Here is a 19624-nt window from a genome sequence, read left to right on the forward strand (position 1 = left end):
ATGATCATACAACAAAAACTTAAGTATTTTAAAATATGTAATAATGCAACTATTTCTTAACCAATTTCTCAACGTTATTATTTGTATAATCTTTATTATTATTCTCAATATTTTAACTTGATTCTAAATGTTTCTATCTCACTAATGTTTAGCATAAATAACACACTACACAATACATTTAGAATATTTAATTGAATGATATATGTAAGAGTTTTTAATAACTAGATAGTCATTGATGAGAAATAAAGGTTCATTGAATTTTTTATAGTTTAGAAAGAAAAAAAATAAAGTTTTTTAAAAAATTTTACAATTTTAGCTTAAGCAAATTTGCTTAAGTGAATTTTTTTTATTTAAACTAAAATCACTTTTTGCTTAATTCGTTTAAATAAATTTGTTTCACTTAAGCGAATTTAGACTGCAGTTCCTTTTAAAACTACAGAAAATTCAAATCCATTACTAATTTGGCATATTTATTAAAAATTTGTGGTATAATATATGTTTAAATTAATTTTTTGTAAGTAGACTTTAAAAACTATATTTTTATTAAATAATTTTATTAATATGTAAAATAAATTATAAAACTCTTGTGATTAAATACACTTTATACATCTTATGAAATCACCTTAAATAAAAAAACATTGATTTATTGAATGGATAAAACACACAAGGATTTTTATCTCTACTGAATAAAAATACTCATATGAAAATTAAGATCATTACATCTTATAATAATTAATTAAAAAAACATATCTATAAATTATTTTAAATAGTTGATAATATAAAATTTTTATACCAATAATACATTAAAATTAAACTCAGATAATATAATTTTATTAGCACATATACAAACAAACAATTAATATTTACAACATAAAATCATATAATTTTTTAATTAAATTTATGAAATTATTATTATAGTTCATATAGTTTGAGCTAACAAATTAAACTAAATTGTTTGCAAACTTGAAACCAAAAAAAAATAAAAAAATTTGTTTGCAAACTCTAACTAAACTCAGTCTGAGTTAGAGAAATGATTTATTTTAAGGATACAAATTACAATAGATCTATACAAGCATAAACCACTGCTCTCCACCCAAGACACTGTCAACTAAAGAAAAATATAAATTTATCATTAAATTAAACCATTCTCACATTACTTTTATTTTATATTAATTAAATAGTTATAATATATCAATAATTTAGCATGCCTTTCAACCAAAGATACAGTTAATTATTATATACACAACTTCATAATGTATTAGGACTTACTTAAATTATACTGAAAATCCTTTTCCAACTTGCGTTTTAATATAAAATTCATAACTAAAAATAATAAAAACATTTATTTTATAAATGATAAATTAAAACGTGCAAAAGTCATGTTCAGTCTATGAAATTTCCACATCATTGACACCCATAATGTCATAACCAATGATGTGTGATTGTGTGTCATGTTCCAGACTGAGACCCAGCTTGAAAGGGTCCCCATAGTTCAGAGGTTCAAATCATCTTGTTGCCTTGTGCAGATGTGTATAGTGACAATTGTCTTCAACTGTTTTGAGGACAGTTTCCCACTTGAGGCTGCATTTCAATGTCTAAGATATTGGTGTCAAGGGTCACTATTGCCCATCATACAAATAAAAAAAAAAAAATGACAAGAAGAATATACCCAGGTGTGCACCATTAACTTCTATGAACGATATTTCTCAGCACCAATTATACCATTAACTTTTTTGTCATTTTTTTGGTCAATTTTCTCTACTTTTCTTCAGTGCCCAGATTCTCCATATTGTATAATTATGCTTTTGGCATTGGCCTGCTCCTACTTTTTTGGTTACTTCATAGTTCATCCTATTGTACAACACATGGTCACTGGTTAAAGTTTGTCTTTTTGTTCTCCAATTGAACCAAGTTGCACGTTTTCTGCACCGTTTTGTTGCTACAATTAGATGCCATATCCTTTATAGTGAATCTACCAGGCATGTTTTCTTTTCATTGCAAGTAGTCCCACCAAACTTTTTGAGTGAAGTTCTTGTTTTCACATGTTGCTGTTTGTGTTGAAATCTGATGTTTCTTTGCTTTATTAGCAGGCACTTTAATGCTTTTTTCCTTCCCTTGTTGAGTGTGTTTTAGATTTGCTTTATATTTGTAGTTTTTGTTATTTTTTGGCTTTTGAATTTGTGAGCTTTACACTCTTTGGTTTTGGGGGTTATGTTACTATCTCAATAGATCCGCCTTTTAGGATCTTAATTTAGTACTTCTACTTTTTTTTTTTTTTTTAGAAAAAAAAAAATCTGGGGATGTTGCTTCACTTTGTTTGTTGAGGAGGGTGATCAATAGTGGCTATTGTTCTATAGGCAACTAATCCAACCATGATTGAAGTTTGGTTCTTGGCTTTACTGGTTCTCTCCAATGGGTTATCTTCAACTGGGGCTGGCAAGAATAATTCCACAAGACCTGATTTTGTAAATATTGGGGCTCTCTTCTCTTTCAACACAACTGTTGGTAGAAATATAAAACTGGCTATAGAAGCTGCTATTGAAGATGTAAATTCTGATCCAAATATTCTTGGTAAAACCAAGTTGAACCTCTCACTGCAAGAAGATTCTAAATATAGAGGTTTTCTGAGCATTGCTGAGGGTATGTCTTTCATAGTATCATCCTTGTTATGCGTTAAAAGCTTAAAAATAATCTCTCTCTCAGCTGCAGATGAAGTTACTTCTACTATGTCAGATTACAGTTTCTATGTGATTACAGTTTTGCAGGTCATGGCAAGACACACAGTGGCAATAATTGGTCCCCATAGCTCTGTAACAGCTCATGTCATAACTCATATTGCAAATGAGCTCCAAGTTCCTTTGCTGTCATTTTCGGCCTTGGATCCTACCCTTTCTTCACTTCAATTCCCATTCTTTATTAGAACTTGCCATAGTGATCTCTATCAAATGGCTGCAATAGCAGACCTTGTTGACCACTATGGTTGGAAAGATGTCATTGCTGTCTATATTGATGATGACAATGGGAGAAATGGAATTGGGGCATTAGGCGATAAGCTTGCTGAGAAGCGTTGCAAGATATCTTATAAAGCACCTTTAAGCCCTGAAGCAACTAGGGAGGAAATCACTAATGTGCTTGTTCAGGTGGCTCTGGCAGAATCACGGGTAATAGTTGTTCATGCCAATACTGTTTGGGGCCCTAAGGTGTTTAATGTTGCAAAGTATCTTGGAATGATGGGAACTGGGTATGTCTGGATAGCCACTGCTTTTCTGTCTGCTTTGATTGATATCTATAATCCTGTCCCTTTAGATTCAATGGATGAAATTCAAGGAGTTCTTACACCACGTGTGTACACACCAGATTCAGAGCTCAAAAGGAGGTTTGTTTCTAGGTGGAAAAACTTGACTAGTGGAAATAATGCTAATGTCCCTTTTGGATTGAGTTTTTTAGCTCTCTATGCATATGACACTGTTTATGCACTTGCTCATGCACTTGATGCATTTTTCAAACAAGGGAACCAAATTACATTCTCAGATGATTCAAGGCTATCTTTAATAAGTGGAGACAACTTGCATCTTGATGCTTTGAAAATCTTTAATGAAGGAAATCTGTTACGTAGAAACATTTATGCGATTAACATGACTGGTGTATCAGGTCCATTCAAGTACACATATGATAGAAACCTTGTTAATCCTGCATATGAGATCATTAATGTGGTAGGAACAGGAATTCGGAGGATTGGTTATTGGTCTAATTACTCTGGATTATCAGTAATTCCACCAGAAACTCTCTTTTCCAAACCAGCCAATATTTCCAGGGCAAATCAAAAGCTGTTACCTGTGATTTGGCCAGGAGAGACAGACCAGAAACCTCGTGGTTGGGTTTTTCCAAACAATGGAAGGCTCTTAAAGATTGGAGTACCAAAAGGTGTTACTTACCATGAATTTGTCTCACAAGTAAAAGGCACTGATATGTTTGAGGGATTCTGCATTGATGTATTTCTTTCTGCAGTGAACCTGTTGCCTTATGCTGTCCCCTATAAGTTCATCCCATATGGGGATGGTAAGAACAATCCTAGTATCACTGAGCTTGTCCGTCTTATCACAACGGGTGTGAGTATCATGCCAATAATTTTTTTGGGGGTTTGGATGTTTTAAGGAAATTTTCTGAGACCAATTTTCTTCTTCCCATGCAGGAATTTGATGGTGCAGTAGGTGACATTGCAATTACTACAGAAAGAACAAGGATGGTGGATTTCACTCAGCCATATATTGAGTCTGGTCTAGTGGTAGTAGCACCAGTTAGGGAGTCAAAATCCAATGCTTTGGCCTTTTTGGCCCCATTTACGCCAAAGATGTGGTGTGTCACGGCTGTCTTTTTCATATTAGTGGGGGCTGTAGTTTGGATTTTGGAGCATAGGGTGAATGATGATTTTAGGGGACCACCAAAAAAACAAGTAGTTACTGTTTTATGGTAAGGAAATCTGGTCTCTCTCCTCTGTGAATGATGATGCATGCAGTAGTTACTAGGAGCTTCCAAATTTCCTTTTTTAGTTACTTGTATTTAGGTTTGGTTATGTTTTATTAACTTTTGTCTGTGTTGCGTCTGGCAGGTTTAGTTTTTCAACAATGTTCTTTTCCCACAGTAAGTGCCAGTTCTGTCTTTTATGACATCTATGGTCAAAGTAATGGCTTCCCTTTGATTAATCTAGTGCTTGTGTCTATACCATGTAGGGGAAAATACAGTGAGCACACTTGGTCGTTTTGTGCTGATTATATGGTTATTTGTAGTTCTTATAATCAACTCAAGTTACACTGCAAGTCTAACCTCAATCCTCACAGTGCAACAGCTTTCTTCGCCTATTAAAGGCATTGAAAGCTTAGTAAACGGCAAAGACCTTATTGGGTACACGCAGGGCTCTTTTGCTAAAAACTATTTAGTTCAGGAAATTGGTATTGAGGAGTCCAGGCTTGTTCCTCTAAAAACACCAGCAGAAGCTGCTAATGCATTGAAAAAGGGTTCCCAAAATGGGGGTGTTGCTGCTTACATTGATGAGCGTGCCTACATTGACATCTTCCTTTCAACCCGTTGTGATTTAACTGTTGTAGGTTCAGAGTTCACCAGAAATGGCTGGGGATTTGTAAGTATACTCCCGAGTAATAGGGATTTTGCTAACATGTGGCTTAGGACACTTGTTAAAGAATAAATAAATAAATATTTTTTGAATGTTTGAGATATAAATGTTTATAATTTGCAATATATAGTTTCTATTTTTAGTTTCTTAACCTTTATAAGGCAAATGTTAACAAAAGCCATATAATAATACTTGCATACAGTAGAAGTACCATCCTGACTGTCTCTAATCTTCCTTGAATTGTTCAATTCTTCTGGCCATGCATGATCATAAATAACAGCAGCTTACCTAGGGCCAATTCAAGAATCTACAGTACATTTGTATAGAATCATGCAATCATAAACATCAATGGCATCAGAGTACACATACAAAAGAGTGATATTTATGGGGGGTAAACAAAGATGTGATTTTCTTTGTATATTATAAGCTTTACTTGATCATTTTTCTGTGGATCATATTCTTAATCTATTTACTACTGGAATGAATTCTACATGTTATTCTCTAGTGGGGCAAAAATGTCAAAGGAAGTTATTAGCTTCTAGCATTTTACTATAACGTTTTATTACTGGTCTCTGGAATCTAGTTCAACATTAATATACCTACACTTAATTTTATTGGTTTCCATATTTCAAGTTGAGAGCTTATGGCAATCTCTCATCCTTCGTATTTTTTTCAGGCCTTTCCACGAGACTCGCCATTAGCAATTGACCTATCAACTGCCATTTTGCAAATGACAGATAATGGAGACCTTCAAAGGATCCATGACAAATGGCTTTTGAGTAGTGCTTGCTTATCACAAGGTTCTAAGCTTGAAGTGGAAAGACTCCAGCTTAAAAGCTTCTGGGGCCTTTATGTAATATGTGGGTCTGCCTGTTTGCTTGCACTTTTCATATATCTTTTACAGATTTTGAGGCAATACCAGAAGCACTATTCACAGGAAGTCGACTCCACTGAACAAAGCTTAAGATCAGGATCTTCACAACTAAGGACTTTCCTTTCATTTGTTGATGAAAAAGAAGAGACTGTTAAGAGCAGGTCCAAGAGAAGGAAAATGGAGAGGATCTCATACAGAAGTAGTAAGGGAGGCTCGCCCATCAACTCCAACAAAGGATATGCTTCATACAGAAGTGAATGTGCTACTGAACTCTGACCAATTGTATGCCTATTTCCTCCACATGATTCTCTAGCCTCATGCTAACCACGGGCCTGTTTGTGTTAGCATTGTCCAACTTTGGAAACGGATAAGTGTGATTCTCAATGGATTTTTCCTGGAAGAAAAAATATACTGTGGCTCAAACTCCACATGAAGATACTGCCAATGCTAAAACAATCAGAACACATCAACATTGCTCGCCATCCCTAGTGCAAGTAGTGAACTAGGATTTGCACTTTTGTTTTTGTTAGGAATAATATAATTATATTTTAAAAGAATTTATTAATTATTAATTTTATTACCCTAATTTAATTATTATTATTATTATTAATCATATCTTCAGTTGTATGTAACGTTTACTTAAGCAATTATATTGATTAAAGTATTTTAATCTTTTGAGAAAATTGCACGGACGATGTACAAACTTTTATTATATTTTATTTCTTTAGGTTATGAGTTAAAAAGTTTGCTAGTTCTTGAGAGCCTTGTACATTCAAATAAGAAGAGTCTGTTGTATTCTGAAAGATTTTCAACTACACCGAAATAATCCTTAAGGATACTGTTCTGCACGTCTTAGACTAAATTATTGATCAGTTACTTTGGGTCATTTTTGACAACAATCTTAACGATTTTGGCTAAATTAATAAATAATGAAAATTCCATCAACAACGCTGTAAATAACCATGAAAACAATATCAATATGGATTTACCTAATCCAATTGTTCCCGCAGTCAGCTATGCAAAACCTTTTCCAGACGTGTCAAAGATAGAAATGTTCTAAAGGAAAAACTTTAAACGATGGCAGGAGCGTGGTTATTTTGTTCTTGACCTGCATGGTGTAGCTCATGCTCTCACGCAACAGAAGCTAAATTCAAATGCTACCCCAAAATTATTGGAAGACTGGACTTCTGCTAACAAGGTTTGTAGACATACTATTCTCAATACATTGTCTAATGAATTGTTTGATGTCTATTGTTCTTATAAGAAAACCAACAAAAGTTGGGAGTCTCTGATTCTCAAATATACTGCTGAAGATGTCGGAAGAGAGAAGTTCATCATTGGACACTATTATAATTGGGAGATGAACGATGAAAAAGATATCAAGACTCAGATCAATGAATACAACAAGCTGTTGAAAGACATGAAAACTGAGAAGATTATACTGCCTGAGAATTTTGTCGCTGGACTACTAATTGAAAAATTACCAGAATCTTGGAAGGATTATAAGCAGCAACTAAAACATAAAATAAACACAACTGAACTTATCACCCACATTATCATTGAAGACACAAATAGGAAGGAACTCAAGGCTACAAGGGTAAAGGCATTGACATCAAGGACAAACATGATACAAGCTAATAACAAAAGGTACGACAACAAACCTAATCAAAGGTCTCATTATAATAAACCTTATGTCTCAAAGTGAATAATCTCACTTCTAAAATTGGTGGAGGAAGTTATTTTGTTTGTGGCAAAACAGGTCATCGTGCTACTCAATGCAGACACAAGAAGAGAAGTGACAATTCTCTAAAGCTAAATGCAAATTTGGTTGAAGGAGATGATGTTATAGTTGCGGTCATTTCTCAAGCCTTGCTAATGGCTAATGTGAGTAATTGGGTGGTAGACTCTGGGGCTACCAAGCACATCTGTGTAAACAAAATTATGTTTACTTCCTACAGTTCAGTGGGAGATGGAGAGGAACAAGTGTATCTTAGTGACTCAAGAACGGCTTAAGTTCTTGGAAAAGGAAAAGTTCTTCTGAAGCTCACATCTAGCAAGACCCTGACTCTTAACGAAGAGCTCCATGTGCCTAGTATTAGGGTGAACTTAATTTTTGTTAGTTTATTGGGAAAAGTTGGAGTCAAAATGTCTTTTGAATCTGATAAAATTGTGATGACAAAAAATAATGTGTTTGTGGGAAAAGGTTATTATAAACAGGGACTCTTTGTACTCAATGTTGCTCATGTTATCAATGAAAATATTTCATCTTCTACTTATTTGATTGCTATGTGGATATTTGACATGCTAGATTAGGACATGTTAGTGCTTCTTATATAAAGAAAATTCAATATCAAGGTTTGATTTCTGATTTTAGTAATGGATGTTTAAACAAATGTGAAATATGTGTGGAATAAAAAATAACTAAAAAATCATGCTAACCTATAGAAAGAAACACCAAAATGCTAGAATTAATTTATTCTGATTTGGGAAATTTAAAGCAAACTATGACTAGAGGTGGGAAAAAATATTATGTGACTTTTATTAATGATTTTTCTAGATATACCAGAGTATATTTGCTTAGAAATAAAGATGAAGTTTTTAACATGTTTCTTCTATATAAAGCAGAAGTAGAAAATCAATTAAATAAAAGGATTAAAAGAGTTAGATCAGATAGAGGTGGTGAGTACACCTTATTCAATTATTATTGTGAAAAAGAAAGAATTATTCATGAAGTTACACCTCCTTATTCACCTCAATCTAATGGCATAGCTGAAAGAAAAAATAGAACATTAAAAGAAATGATGAATGCTCTTTTAATTAGTTCTAAGTAATGGCATGATAAGTTCGACCAAACTTTAGTTAGTAATGATTTTTCTACTGTTGAAGTTGATAAATGTGTATACACAAAATTAAAAAATAGTGAATGTGTGATTATTTGTTTATATGTGGATGACATGCTTATTTTTGGTACTAGCCATGACATAGTGCATCAAACAAAATGCTTTCTTGCATCTAAATTTGACATGAAAGACATGGGTGAAGCTTCTGGGAGTTAAAATCTTAAGGAAGTGTGATAGTATAATATTATTACAAGAACATTATGTTGAGAAAATTCTAAATAAATTTAAATATTTTGATGTCAAACCAGTCAGTAGCCCTTATGATACTAACACCCAGTTGAAGAAAAATAGAAGTGATCCAATTGTTCAGTCTCAATAAGCACAAATCATTGGGAGTCTGATGCATTTGATGAATTTCACTAGACCTGATATTGCATATGTTGTATGCAAATTGAGTAGATATACTCGTAATACTAGTAATGATCATCGGGTTGTTTTGGCTAGGTTATTAAAATATTTGAGAGGTACCATAAATTATGATCTTACTTATAGTAGATTTTCAACTGTATTAGAAGGATACAGTGATGCTAACTGGATTTCAGATTTAGATGAGATTAAATCCACTAGTGGTTTTGTCTTCACCTTTGGTGGTGGTGCAATGACTTGGAGTTCAGCAAAACAAAAAATAATTGAAAAATCTACCATGGAATCAGAGTTTATAGCTTTGGAGAAAACCGGAACTGAGGCTGAGTGGTTAAGAAATTTCTTAGATAATATTCCATTAGGAATAAAGCCAACTCCTTCTGTTCTTAGATAATATTCCATTGGGAATAAAGTCAACTCCTTCTGTGTCTATACATTGTGATAATAAAGTGGCAATATTTATTGCAAATAATAAAATCTTCAATGATAAGAATAAACACATTAGGTTGAAACATGGGATAATAAAGCAGCTGCTAAAAGATGGAATTATATCCATTGACTATGTGAAATCAGAATTGAACTTGGCAGATCCTTTGACCAAGCCCTTGAGAAAGAAGTTAATAAATACCACATCGAGGGGAATGAGACTTAAGCTAATTTGATATCTAACATTGATAGTAACCCAACCTTATGAGTGAAGATCCCATGAAAAGGTTCATATGGTAATAACAAGTCAATTGTTAGTCTTGCTAGTACATTGTTTATCCTTTCCTATGATGTGAGAAATATGAGAAGTACTAGACTGCATTAACGTGAGGAGAAGTAGAAGTTTTTAATGAATTTTATATCCCTTATGAGTTGAGTATAAAGTGCAATATACACATGATAGAATTACCTATATGAGTGTGGAGTGGGGTTGCTCCTATGAGATGATAGCTTAGTTTCTAGAGCACTCATGAACATCCAGGCACGTGTATGGTGTAAATATGATCAAATGAGACTCTAATTTACATAAAAAAATGTATTGGTACATAGAAGTTTTACTTTACCAATTACATTGTTAATTAAGGTCCTATTTATCTAGGTCTGGTTCATAGTCCAGAAGACACCAGACTCGAAGCATTTACATTCATGATATAACCTAGTTTAAAATAATTTATTTTATTATATTATATTCTTTTGAAATAAGCGGGAGATTGTTGGAAATAATACAATTATATTTCTAAAGAATTTATTAATTATTAATTTTATTTTATTACTCTAATTTAATTATTATTATTAATCATATCTTCAGTTGTATGTAACGTTTACTTGAGCAATTATAGTGATTAAAGTATTTTAATCTTTTGAGAAAATTGCACGAAAAATGCACATACTTTTATTATATTTTATTTCTCTTGGTTATGAGTTGTAAAAAGTTTTCTAGTTCTTGAAAGCCTTGTACATTCAGACAAGAAGAGTCTGCTATATTCTGGAGGATTTTCAACTACACCGAAATAATCCTTAAGGCAGTGTTCTGCATGCCTTAGACTAAATTATTAATCAACTACTTCGAATCATTTTTGACAACAGTCTTATCAGTAAATATATATTGGGATGAATTACAAACGTTTGGTAATCATATGCAACACTTAGTTTCAATTTAGTCCTTATACAAAAGAGAGGTTTTTCATCAGTTTTTATATGTAAATTCATTTTTAATTCACTTCTTGCAAATTACAATTGTGATAACACTGTCATTTGTTCGACTTATATGGCTAATGGATTATAACATAATATCAAATTATGCTTGACTAATTTTGTTTAATTAAATTTTTATTTCGATATGTGATGTTCATTTTATATTTAGTCTTTGCATGAAAAAAGTTTTTTAATTAGTTTATGTTTGTATGTTCGAAACTCTTTTGAGGGTGCACAAAGGATATTTGAAGCCTAGTCATTTTGAGGTTTAAATATGTCCACAGTATATTTTATGATTTTTATCTCCCAACAATTTTTTTTCCATACACAGCCAAGAATTGAACCTTGATCAGCATGTTTAAGAGACTTGACTAATAGCTAGACATTAATGGTATTTGTATATGTGAAATTCTTCACTCTTCGTCTACTATCATGATTAGTAAAAAAAAATTCTGAAGTTTGTACTCCTTGTCTACTATCATAGATGGAGACTTGGCTTTTCAACTTCCGTTCCTTCAATAGAATAATAATGATAATAATGAAAGCCTAAAGTATATATTGTATTAGAAATGTAAATTCAGAATTGAATGAAATATAGGAGCACAGGGAAAATGATAGTTTTTCAACTTCTGTTCATTCTATAGATTTCTACAAAATTCACAATATATAGCAAAATCGGAAGAAAAATTCAAACATTTGTACTTTTGAGGTGTCATAATCATCGATTTATTTTGGTTTATAAAAAAATTCTAAGTTAACACTTTTTTCCGTGTAAAGTGGATAGAGAGAAGAGAGAAATAAGAAAGCGAGAGTGAGGGGGTAGGGAAAGTAAAAGATGTAATATAATGCTACTAAAAAAAAGAGGTGTGGTAAAAAATAAATGTAAAAAAAAAAAGTGAATTTAAAAATATAAGAATTCTTGATTTTTTTGCTCTAGCGAACAAATCTGTTTTCATCTCCATTTGTACTTGCATTATGACCTACGTAATTAGGGATGTGATATATGAGAAGTTCTGATTCATTTACAAGTTCACCATTCTATATGACTTGAGGGTAAAACTTTAAAAAAAAGTAATCGTTCGAGTCTCGTAACCCCTAGCCTTGTAAGATGCATTAATGTACATTTTAGCTGAATCGTCTGAACGCTACGTTTCATTGTAGCTTTGGGTTAGATCAATCAGTGGCAACATATGTACATATACTCCATTACATGTCTATGAAAACCTGCTGGTCAATTTATAAATGTGAACTCATCTTGCTCCATGTTGCAAACGGCCGTTCTTTTCCTTCTGATAAATCTGCAAGGCTAAGGCATTAAATGTATCTGAAATATCTTTGAAAACATTCATCGTCCTTGCAATTTTTGCATATAACTTTGTATACTTCAATCAAGAGCCTTGGAAACCGACTTGCAAAGTATTCATTGAATCCTTCTGGAACGGGTCCTATCAGTTCCTGATAAGCCAGCAATAAATAAATTATAAGCCATGCACTTGCAAAGATAACAAGCTTTTTCTTGTGTTGTCAGCATTAGGGTATATATATATATATATATAATTAATTAAATTCATATCCTTGAGATTTACTGAAATTGCATCAACACCCTCTCTTTTTAGACATTACACTAATCTCACTTAGTTCATAAAGAAATCAAGAGAAGCTTATTTAGTGCAAGTAATTTTGTTAAACTTTAGGTTGTGTTTGAATGAGGCATTTTAAAATTCCTATAATTCATGTATTTGGATAGTATGACAAAGTATTACTACAGAATTTCAATTAGATAATTTTTATGTGAAACAGAAAACATTTCAAAGAACTTGTTTTTATACTTAACTTTTTCATATTTATCATTCATAACTCCTCTCACACTTGACTCTTATGTATCCCTTATTATTGCTTTCATATTTTCTAAAATTTTAAAATCCTCCATCCAAACACAACCTTAAGGAATGTGTGCATAAGTTGCCTTACCATATAAGCTCATGTACTTGAGGATTGTACTATATATGTAATAAAGATGCATTTTCTAATTTTTATATAAAAGCTGTCACCAGCAAATGAAATAGGAATCATCTACCATAAATTCAAATTATTGATTTCAATGAAATTCATTATGGAAATTAAAAACCTAAATTCAAGGACAACTATAAAGGAATTATTCACTAATTCAATTAACAAAGGCAAGGACGTCACCAACACTGGCATTTCCCAATCCTCACACAAGATAAAATATGTCACTATGACCTTAGATGTGAAGTAAATACTATTATAGCAATCATTAGCACTATCACCTTCATGACGTGAAGTAAGGGTTAATATTTGGCTTAAAACTCAATACACAATAAGCTCAGACAGTCTAAATAGTTTTACAATTATGTTTTCTCTACTGAACTGAATATGCTTTTTAGATGACAACGGCCATTATGATAAAACATTAGAGTTCAGAGATGTGACCTAAAGTATTGGGTGGACATCTACGGTTTCAGTTGAAAAATAATTTCTGAAGGGCATGGTTTAGATATTGAATAAAATTTTATGATAGTTAATTGTGAAAAATAAAATACTTTGGATATTGCAAGGTAAATAATTATTAATTCTTAAAGTTATAGGCAAAAAATATTCAGGAGTCAATTGGGTATAATTGGTATTAGGGATATATTTGGAAATGTTGACCACAACATTTAGAGTTGATTTTGAGCATGAGAAGCTACATTTTTTTCCACTTCAGTTCAACATACTTATGGAGTACGGAATGAGCTTGATAAGCGTTTCTTGCTAATGCTAACTACCATGTTTGTTAAAGTAACATTGGGGTATTTAACATGATTCTAGATAATGGGACCTCTAAATTGAACAAACAGTTTCATGTGTTTCAGCTTTCTTAGACAGGCCTAATAAACAGAGAAAAAAATATATATCATGTGAAAATGCTAGTCCATGAAAAAAACCTGGATTTCTTGAGGCAATTCTCTATAATGATTTAGCTTGTTTCTCATGACCCTCAACAAGTCTCGAACGCTTTCGAAATTATATTTCCTGTAACGACCAATGTTGTTAATGAAAGCTGTTTCTAGCTTTTCATTCCATTTTGCACCTAAAGCCACCGGAGCAATGCTTTCTAATACTTTCAAAATATCAGAATTACATTCTCTATCTTCAAGTTCCACCCTGTCACTTACGTCACGAAGAAATGAAAGTTTCATCTCAGAACTCCAAAACAAAGGATGGTGCAACACTTCAATTGCCTTTGGCCTGACAGTAAATGAAATAATTTCTTCAATGAATTGCTAACTTGTAACAAGAGAAAACACAAACACAAATATATATAACACCATTCCCTCTAATCATCTCTCAGATCATAATTTATGCAATCAAATCTCATATGTCAATTTGCAATCACATGCAACATAATCTATCTGCTAAATTCCTGGGGATAATTATTTTGCAACAATCATGCTTTTGCATCCATGTGCAAGGAAAATCACCTTAGCCCCCTATTGGCATAATGTAAGCAAATTTTGGATCTTTTGAACAGAATAAACCACTTAATGCAAACCCTGCCTCACTGACTGACAAGGTCACACCACAACACAGTTGCACACATTTTTTAATAAATAAAGAAGAGATTCAACAAAATTGGGGGAGAGGGAGGATGAAATATTATCATGAGAATGAGAGAAGGCATAGATATAAAACACTGAAAATCAAACCAATTCATTGGTATAGGATGCATTATTGATTTTCCTTGCTTTAGAATTCATCCATGGCCCAAAAGCACCAAAATGAGTATCCTTACATGAATAATCATCTTGCATTGTCCTAACAGCTACTGGAATTAAAAAGCCAGTTGCACATGCACTGGCAGTTCCACTACATAGAGGTTTTCAGTAACATTCTTATAGATCAATGTAAATAAGTACCAGTGACAAATGTTGCACTGGATCCATAACAGCCTGCATAACTTTTTCGGCAGATTATTCATGATCATTCTCAATCATGACAGTTTTGATAAATCACATCATTTCCATTTCATCCATTCTGATCAATTTTAGGTTCAACGTAAAGTAAGTCTTGCTGATATCAACATATGCTCAACAACTCACAAATGCAAAATACTGATTATTGAAGATTTATCAAAATAGAATAATGCCCTTCCATTTTATTATTTAAAACATCATGTTGAATTGAACTTTGAATGCTAGAGGGGAAAAATCTCAATTGACATACTGTACATAGATAGCATTTAGCAAACTCAAGATGGATTTTCAGAGGCAATGGCATATTTACGTTTCATATGTGAACCCATCCTTTATACTAGAGTATTATGCACTATTAATGAATGTACGAGAGACTACGTATCCATTCTCATAAACTCGCATTGAATCAGAATGATATACCTTAGATCAGGGTCAGGGTCTAACAAACAAGAAATAAGATCCTCAGCTTCAGGAATGAACTCCACTAAGAAAAGATCCTTCTTATTTTTCACAATATTGGCATCGCGTTCAATACGTTCTCCAAATGGATGTCTTCCTGCAGTCATGCAGAAAAAGAGGACACAACCTAAACTAAATAAATCTACAGCCCGTGTTTGGCGTCCTTGAACAAGTTGCTCTGGTGCTTGCCACCCTGAACTGCCACAGCCTGGATTTAAGACATTAAACCTTATTATAAGATTAAAAATAATGAACCAATAAAGAACTGCATATTAACAAGCAAAATAAGACTAAATTTGGGTTTGGATTAGCATATTTTGTGTTCAGAAAAGCATATAAACAAAATGAGAGAATTTCAGTGAATGAGACAAAGCATATAAACAAAAAGAAAACATATAACCAAAATTAAGCAAAACTAAACACACGCAAAAGGAAGACTCTTGCACTTCAAAAAAGAATGAGAGAGAAAATGTTCAGTGAAAGAGATTTATAGATAGAGATCACAGGGGTAGAGTCATCTTATGCTGGACACTATTAGTAATTCATATGGCAATCGCTAAAAAAATGCAAATAAATTCTTCTACTCACCAGTAGCACTATGACCCAGAGAAGACATATCTTTGAGTAGGCGTTTGCTTATCCCCATATCGGAAAGCTTTGCACATAATGATCTTTCTTTGATTATCAAAACATTTTGGGGTTTCAAATCCCGATGAACTATTCCTAGTTCATGCAAATGAACAAGCCCGGAAACTACATCCCTGAGTTGCAATATAAAAAGGAAGGTCAAGATGGTGCAAACAAAAAATAAACAAATAAGTTAAAAATGTAGCAAGTGGACATTCATGTTTAAGATATCACTAAATGAAGACAACTATAAACCTCCAACTCCAATTGCTTGGCTCAGTTACAGGATTTCTAAGTGGAAACTAAATAGGATATGTCCTGTGTATTCTTATCTTTTTATTTAACTGTTTTCCATTGCTGCCATATCTTTTACTTCCATATCTTGCCCTTGTATCTTTCTCATCCTCTTGGATTCTCCTATTGCAACGTAATGCCCAAATTATTCCAGTCAATTATCTCATCTTCTCTTTATTAGAACATATGGCATAAGAATTATGACACATATTTTTCTTCAATAACAGTTCTCTCCTTGATTGCAACAATGCTCCTCCACATCCACCTTAACTAGGTAGATTTTCTTAGCCTATCTAAACGATCATATAAAAACTTAGCTTCTTATAGCTTATATATATAAAAAATTTAGCTTCTATAGTTTTATTTGTAATTGCAAAGCATTAAGTACATGCTAATCACATAAGTTTTTTCCCTAGTTGGGTACTATAACACTCATCCATGCATGGGGTATCTCACAGAATATGTATCAGAGTCTTCTTTTTAATATAGGAAATGTGATCATCGTAACCTTGCACATCATCCCGTAATAGTTCATTAAATCAATAAATGTTTTACATTTTACTAACCTCATCAATTTCTGCAATAGAGGTGATGGATAGCCCTTTTCTTTCCAAAGATATTGTATACCATCCCTCTCTGTCTCCATTCGAACATTTTTTAAAAAATTAGAATATTGGTCCTCGATAAATGCTGGGCTCTCTGATATATCAGAGTAAATATGAATTAAATCATCCAAGTTGCATGTACAACGCTCCAGAGCAAGGTAAACAAAATCATGATCATATTCCACCCCATACCATCGGACAATGTTTGGATGACGGTCAGATGCAATGAGATTTTGGATTTCTTTATGAGCGACATCATTATGAACCTGGACAAGACGTTTAACAGCAACTGCTCGGCCTTCATATGTCCCCTCAAGGACAACGGTACCGTTGCTTCCCTTAGCAATTTCTTTACTCGATACAAATAGTTTACCAATCCTGCGTCCTTCCCCTTTATTAAAGTACAACTGTGCTCCACTGTCAGTTTCCTTAAACGTCTGTATATCCTCTGCTGATGACAGATGTTTATCCCTTTTGCCACCAACGATATTATTCTTCCCTGACCTGCGTGGTTTCTTTTTCTTAGGAGGCAAACTTTTCAAATCTATCTTGCTGTTTTGGTCCTTCAATATATATTTACTTTTAACCACTAGATGGGGGTAGAAGATCCAAAAGCCTATTAAGGACACCATAACCAATATAAGAAGAAATAATTCCGTCGTCCATTCAATCACATTCTTTGGATCAACTTCCCCTGGTGCAGTGATCTCAACAAGTGGCAGAGCAACTGCGGCTGCATCATCATTGCTGTCATAGAAGCTGATTTTTTTATTCAAAAATTGCAAAGGTATATTACTATCAAAACCAGGGACAAATCCATCAATAGCAGACTGTGGTGCAAGCATCTGATTTGACATAGGCATTGGATTCACCTGATAACCCACAGATAATATTCCAGGGTTAGCAGTTTCTAACACAATATTCTTGCGTTGGCGGTAGACTTCATTCAGTTTTCTGTCTTGACATGCGTATGGCATAGCAAAATCTAAGCCACTATCAGAAGCATACTCATTCTCTGAATCAAACGAAGCCCTGCCAGATGGATTTTCATTATGTTGACAAAGTAATACAGCCTTAAATTCAGCCACTGCCATAGTCCACAAAACTACTCCTGATCCAAGACCAACAGATTGCAAAAAATAATCTGTCCTAATTATCTTGAGCAAGAACTCTGGCGAATTCAGCTGCATAGGATCAGCAACCTCATTACTCTTTCTACCAAGGACAGTCATAACACTCTGCCCATCACCACTCCATACTACAGGAGAAGCATGATCAACATCAGCAGCAGAGTAGCTTCGAACAAGCCTTCCCGTTTTAGCATCCACTTCAAACACAGTACTTCTTTTGGATCCAAGTATAACTGTTCCATCCTTTGTTACAGTAGGCGTAACAGCAACATAATCCGCCACCGATTTAGAGAGTTTCTGCAGGCACAAAAAGTCATAACATAACTTCTTATTGACTACACAGTGCAGTACATTGAAGTTAACAGGCACAACAAGTATCTATTCTTGAATCATGAGCAGTGTCAGTATTTGTCACTCAACTAAGTAATTGCAATTGAAAAAACGAAATAGCGAACCATCACAAATCAAAATGTTTCTAGGTCAAAATCATTAAAATAGTTGATCAATGTGTGAAATAACAATACCGTTTTACGAGAGAGGTTGTCATAAAGGATTAATTCCCAGTCATCTCCACATTCAATAAAGCCACTGAGTGCGGAAGCATTAGTGTTATCATTAGGGTTGTTGTTGAAGGGAGTATGATAGGAATGGTAGATTGAGGATCCAGTTGGAAAAGACCAAAACACCCTCCCAGAATCACTGCCCACCAAATAAATGGTTCCATCTAGGGCAGCGAAGAGTGCCGTAGCGGGTTTCCTGTTCCATGAATCAAAACAACTTCGCTCATATAAACATAACAATAACAATCAATAAATTGAAGCTCGGAAGAAAGAACTAACGGTGGAACAGAGAGAAGAGAGAGAGGAAATGGTTCGGGGAGAAGCGATAGTTGGTTCTGTGAGGAGGATGAATCAGCGGTGCAGCTCAAGAAGAAGAAGAGGATTAGAGCGTTCAAAACGCGAAATTTCATCTGCGTCGTTTGGGAAGAAGAAGAGGGAGAACCATCAAATCAGCGCAGTTTCATTGGACGTTTCTCTGAACCTGCGATGCGATGTGTTGAACCCCCAAACCTTCCGTCGAATGCAGAAACCAGTTTCAGGGTCGCACTTGCGTCATCGTCCACATTTTCTTTAAGCGTTGCCCATTCACTTTTCGCCACGTCACCGTGTCACGCCTCTTTCCCATTAAACGAAGATTTGATTCGATTATGATTTAACTAAGTAATTTCATTTAAAACATTTCGTTAAGTAAGTATACTTAATATTGATTCAAAAATCATATGTTGATTAAAATGATTAACAAAATATATTAAATACTCGGAGAAAGTTTTTGTTTGAATAGAATTGTATTTAATAAAAATACATGTGATTTAGAAAAATATATATATGTAAATTATTTTATTTTAAAAAATAAAAGTTTATAAACAAAATTTATGTTAAAAATTAGTGTTTTATTTTTAAATAAAATTAATCAAAAAATAATATTAAAAATAACTAATAATTTTTATACATTGTATGCATTATTAAATTAAAATAATATTTTCATATCAATAATTTAAAATATATTATTGTATGATCATTTTTA

The 19624-nt window shown here is 33.2% G+C and overlaps 3 protein-coding genes across 7 annotated transcripts; 2 read left to right on the plus strand and 1 right to left on the minus strand.

The window, feature by feature from the left end:
- The first annotated feature begins 1507 nt into the window (after positions 1–1507).
- LOC113869016 (glutamate receptor 3.6-like) lies at positions 1508–6682 on the plus strand. Of its 4 annotated transcripts, none has more exons than XM_027505100.1 (7): positions 1508–1670; positions 2356–2640; positions 2758–4109; positions 4193–4470; positions 4610–4641; positions 4731–5137; positions 5808–6682. In XM_027505100.1, exons 1-7 carry the CDS (start codon positions 1592–1594, stop codon positions 6279–6281), a joined length of 2907 nt encoding a protein of 968 aa, XP_027360901.1. In that variant the 5' UTR covers positions 1508–1591; the 3' UTR covers positions 6282–6682. The 4 variants fall into 4 exon arrangements, with proteins under 4 accessions (XP_027360901.1, XP_027360904.1, XP_027360902.1 ...); XM_027505103.1 differs by having other exon boundaries at positions 1632–1673; positions 2358–2640; XM_027505101.1 differs by lacking the exon at positions 1508–1670 and adding an exon at positions 1706–1979 and having other exon boundaries at positions 2358–2640.
- A 302-nt stretch (positions 6683–6984) lies between these two features.
- Positions 6985–8018, plus strand: LOC113870101. Its single transcript, XM_027506701.1, has 3 exons — positions 6985–7014; positions 7090–7652; positions 7787–8018. The coding sequence occupies exons 1-3, from the start codon at positions 6985–6987 to the stop codon at positions 8016–8018; spliced, it is 825 nt and encodes a 274-aa protein (XP_027362502.1).
- A 3806-nt stretch (positions 8019–11824) lies between these two features.
- On the minus strand, positions 11825–19161 carry LOC113868810 (serine/threonine-protein kinase/endoribonuclease IRE1a-like). 2 transcript variants are annotated; one of them, XM_027504717.1, is made up of 7 exons: positions 18880–19161; positions 18565–18796; positions 16872–18337; positions 15973–16145; positions 15346–15592; positions 13897–14200; positions 11825–12403 (listed from the first exon to the last, which is right to left on the minus strand). In XM_027504717.1, the coding sequence occupies exons 1-7, from the start codon at positions 19008–19010 to the stop codon at positions 12263–12265; spliced, it is 2694 nt and encodes an 897-aa protein (XP_027360518.1). In that variant the 5' UTR covers positions 19011–19161; the 3' UTR covers positions 11825–12262. The 2 variants fall into 2 exon arrangements, with proteins under 2 accessions (XP_027360518.1, XP_027360519.1); XM_027504718.1 differs by having other exon boundaries at positions 11955–12403; positions 13897–14116.
- Between the last annotated feature and the right edge of the window lie 463 nt (positions 19162–19624).

Source organism: Abrus precatorius, unplaced genomic scaffold, assembly GCF_003935025.1.
Source record: "Abrus precatorius isolate BTA unplaced genomic scaffold, Abrus_2018 Scaffold6, whole genome shotgun sequence".
NCBI lineage: Eukaryota > Viridiplantae > Streptophyta > Magnoliopsida > Fabales > Fabaceae > Abrus > Abrus precatorius.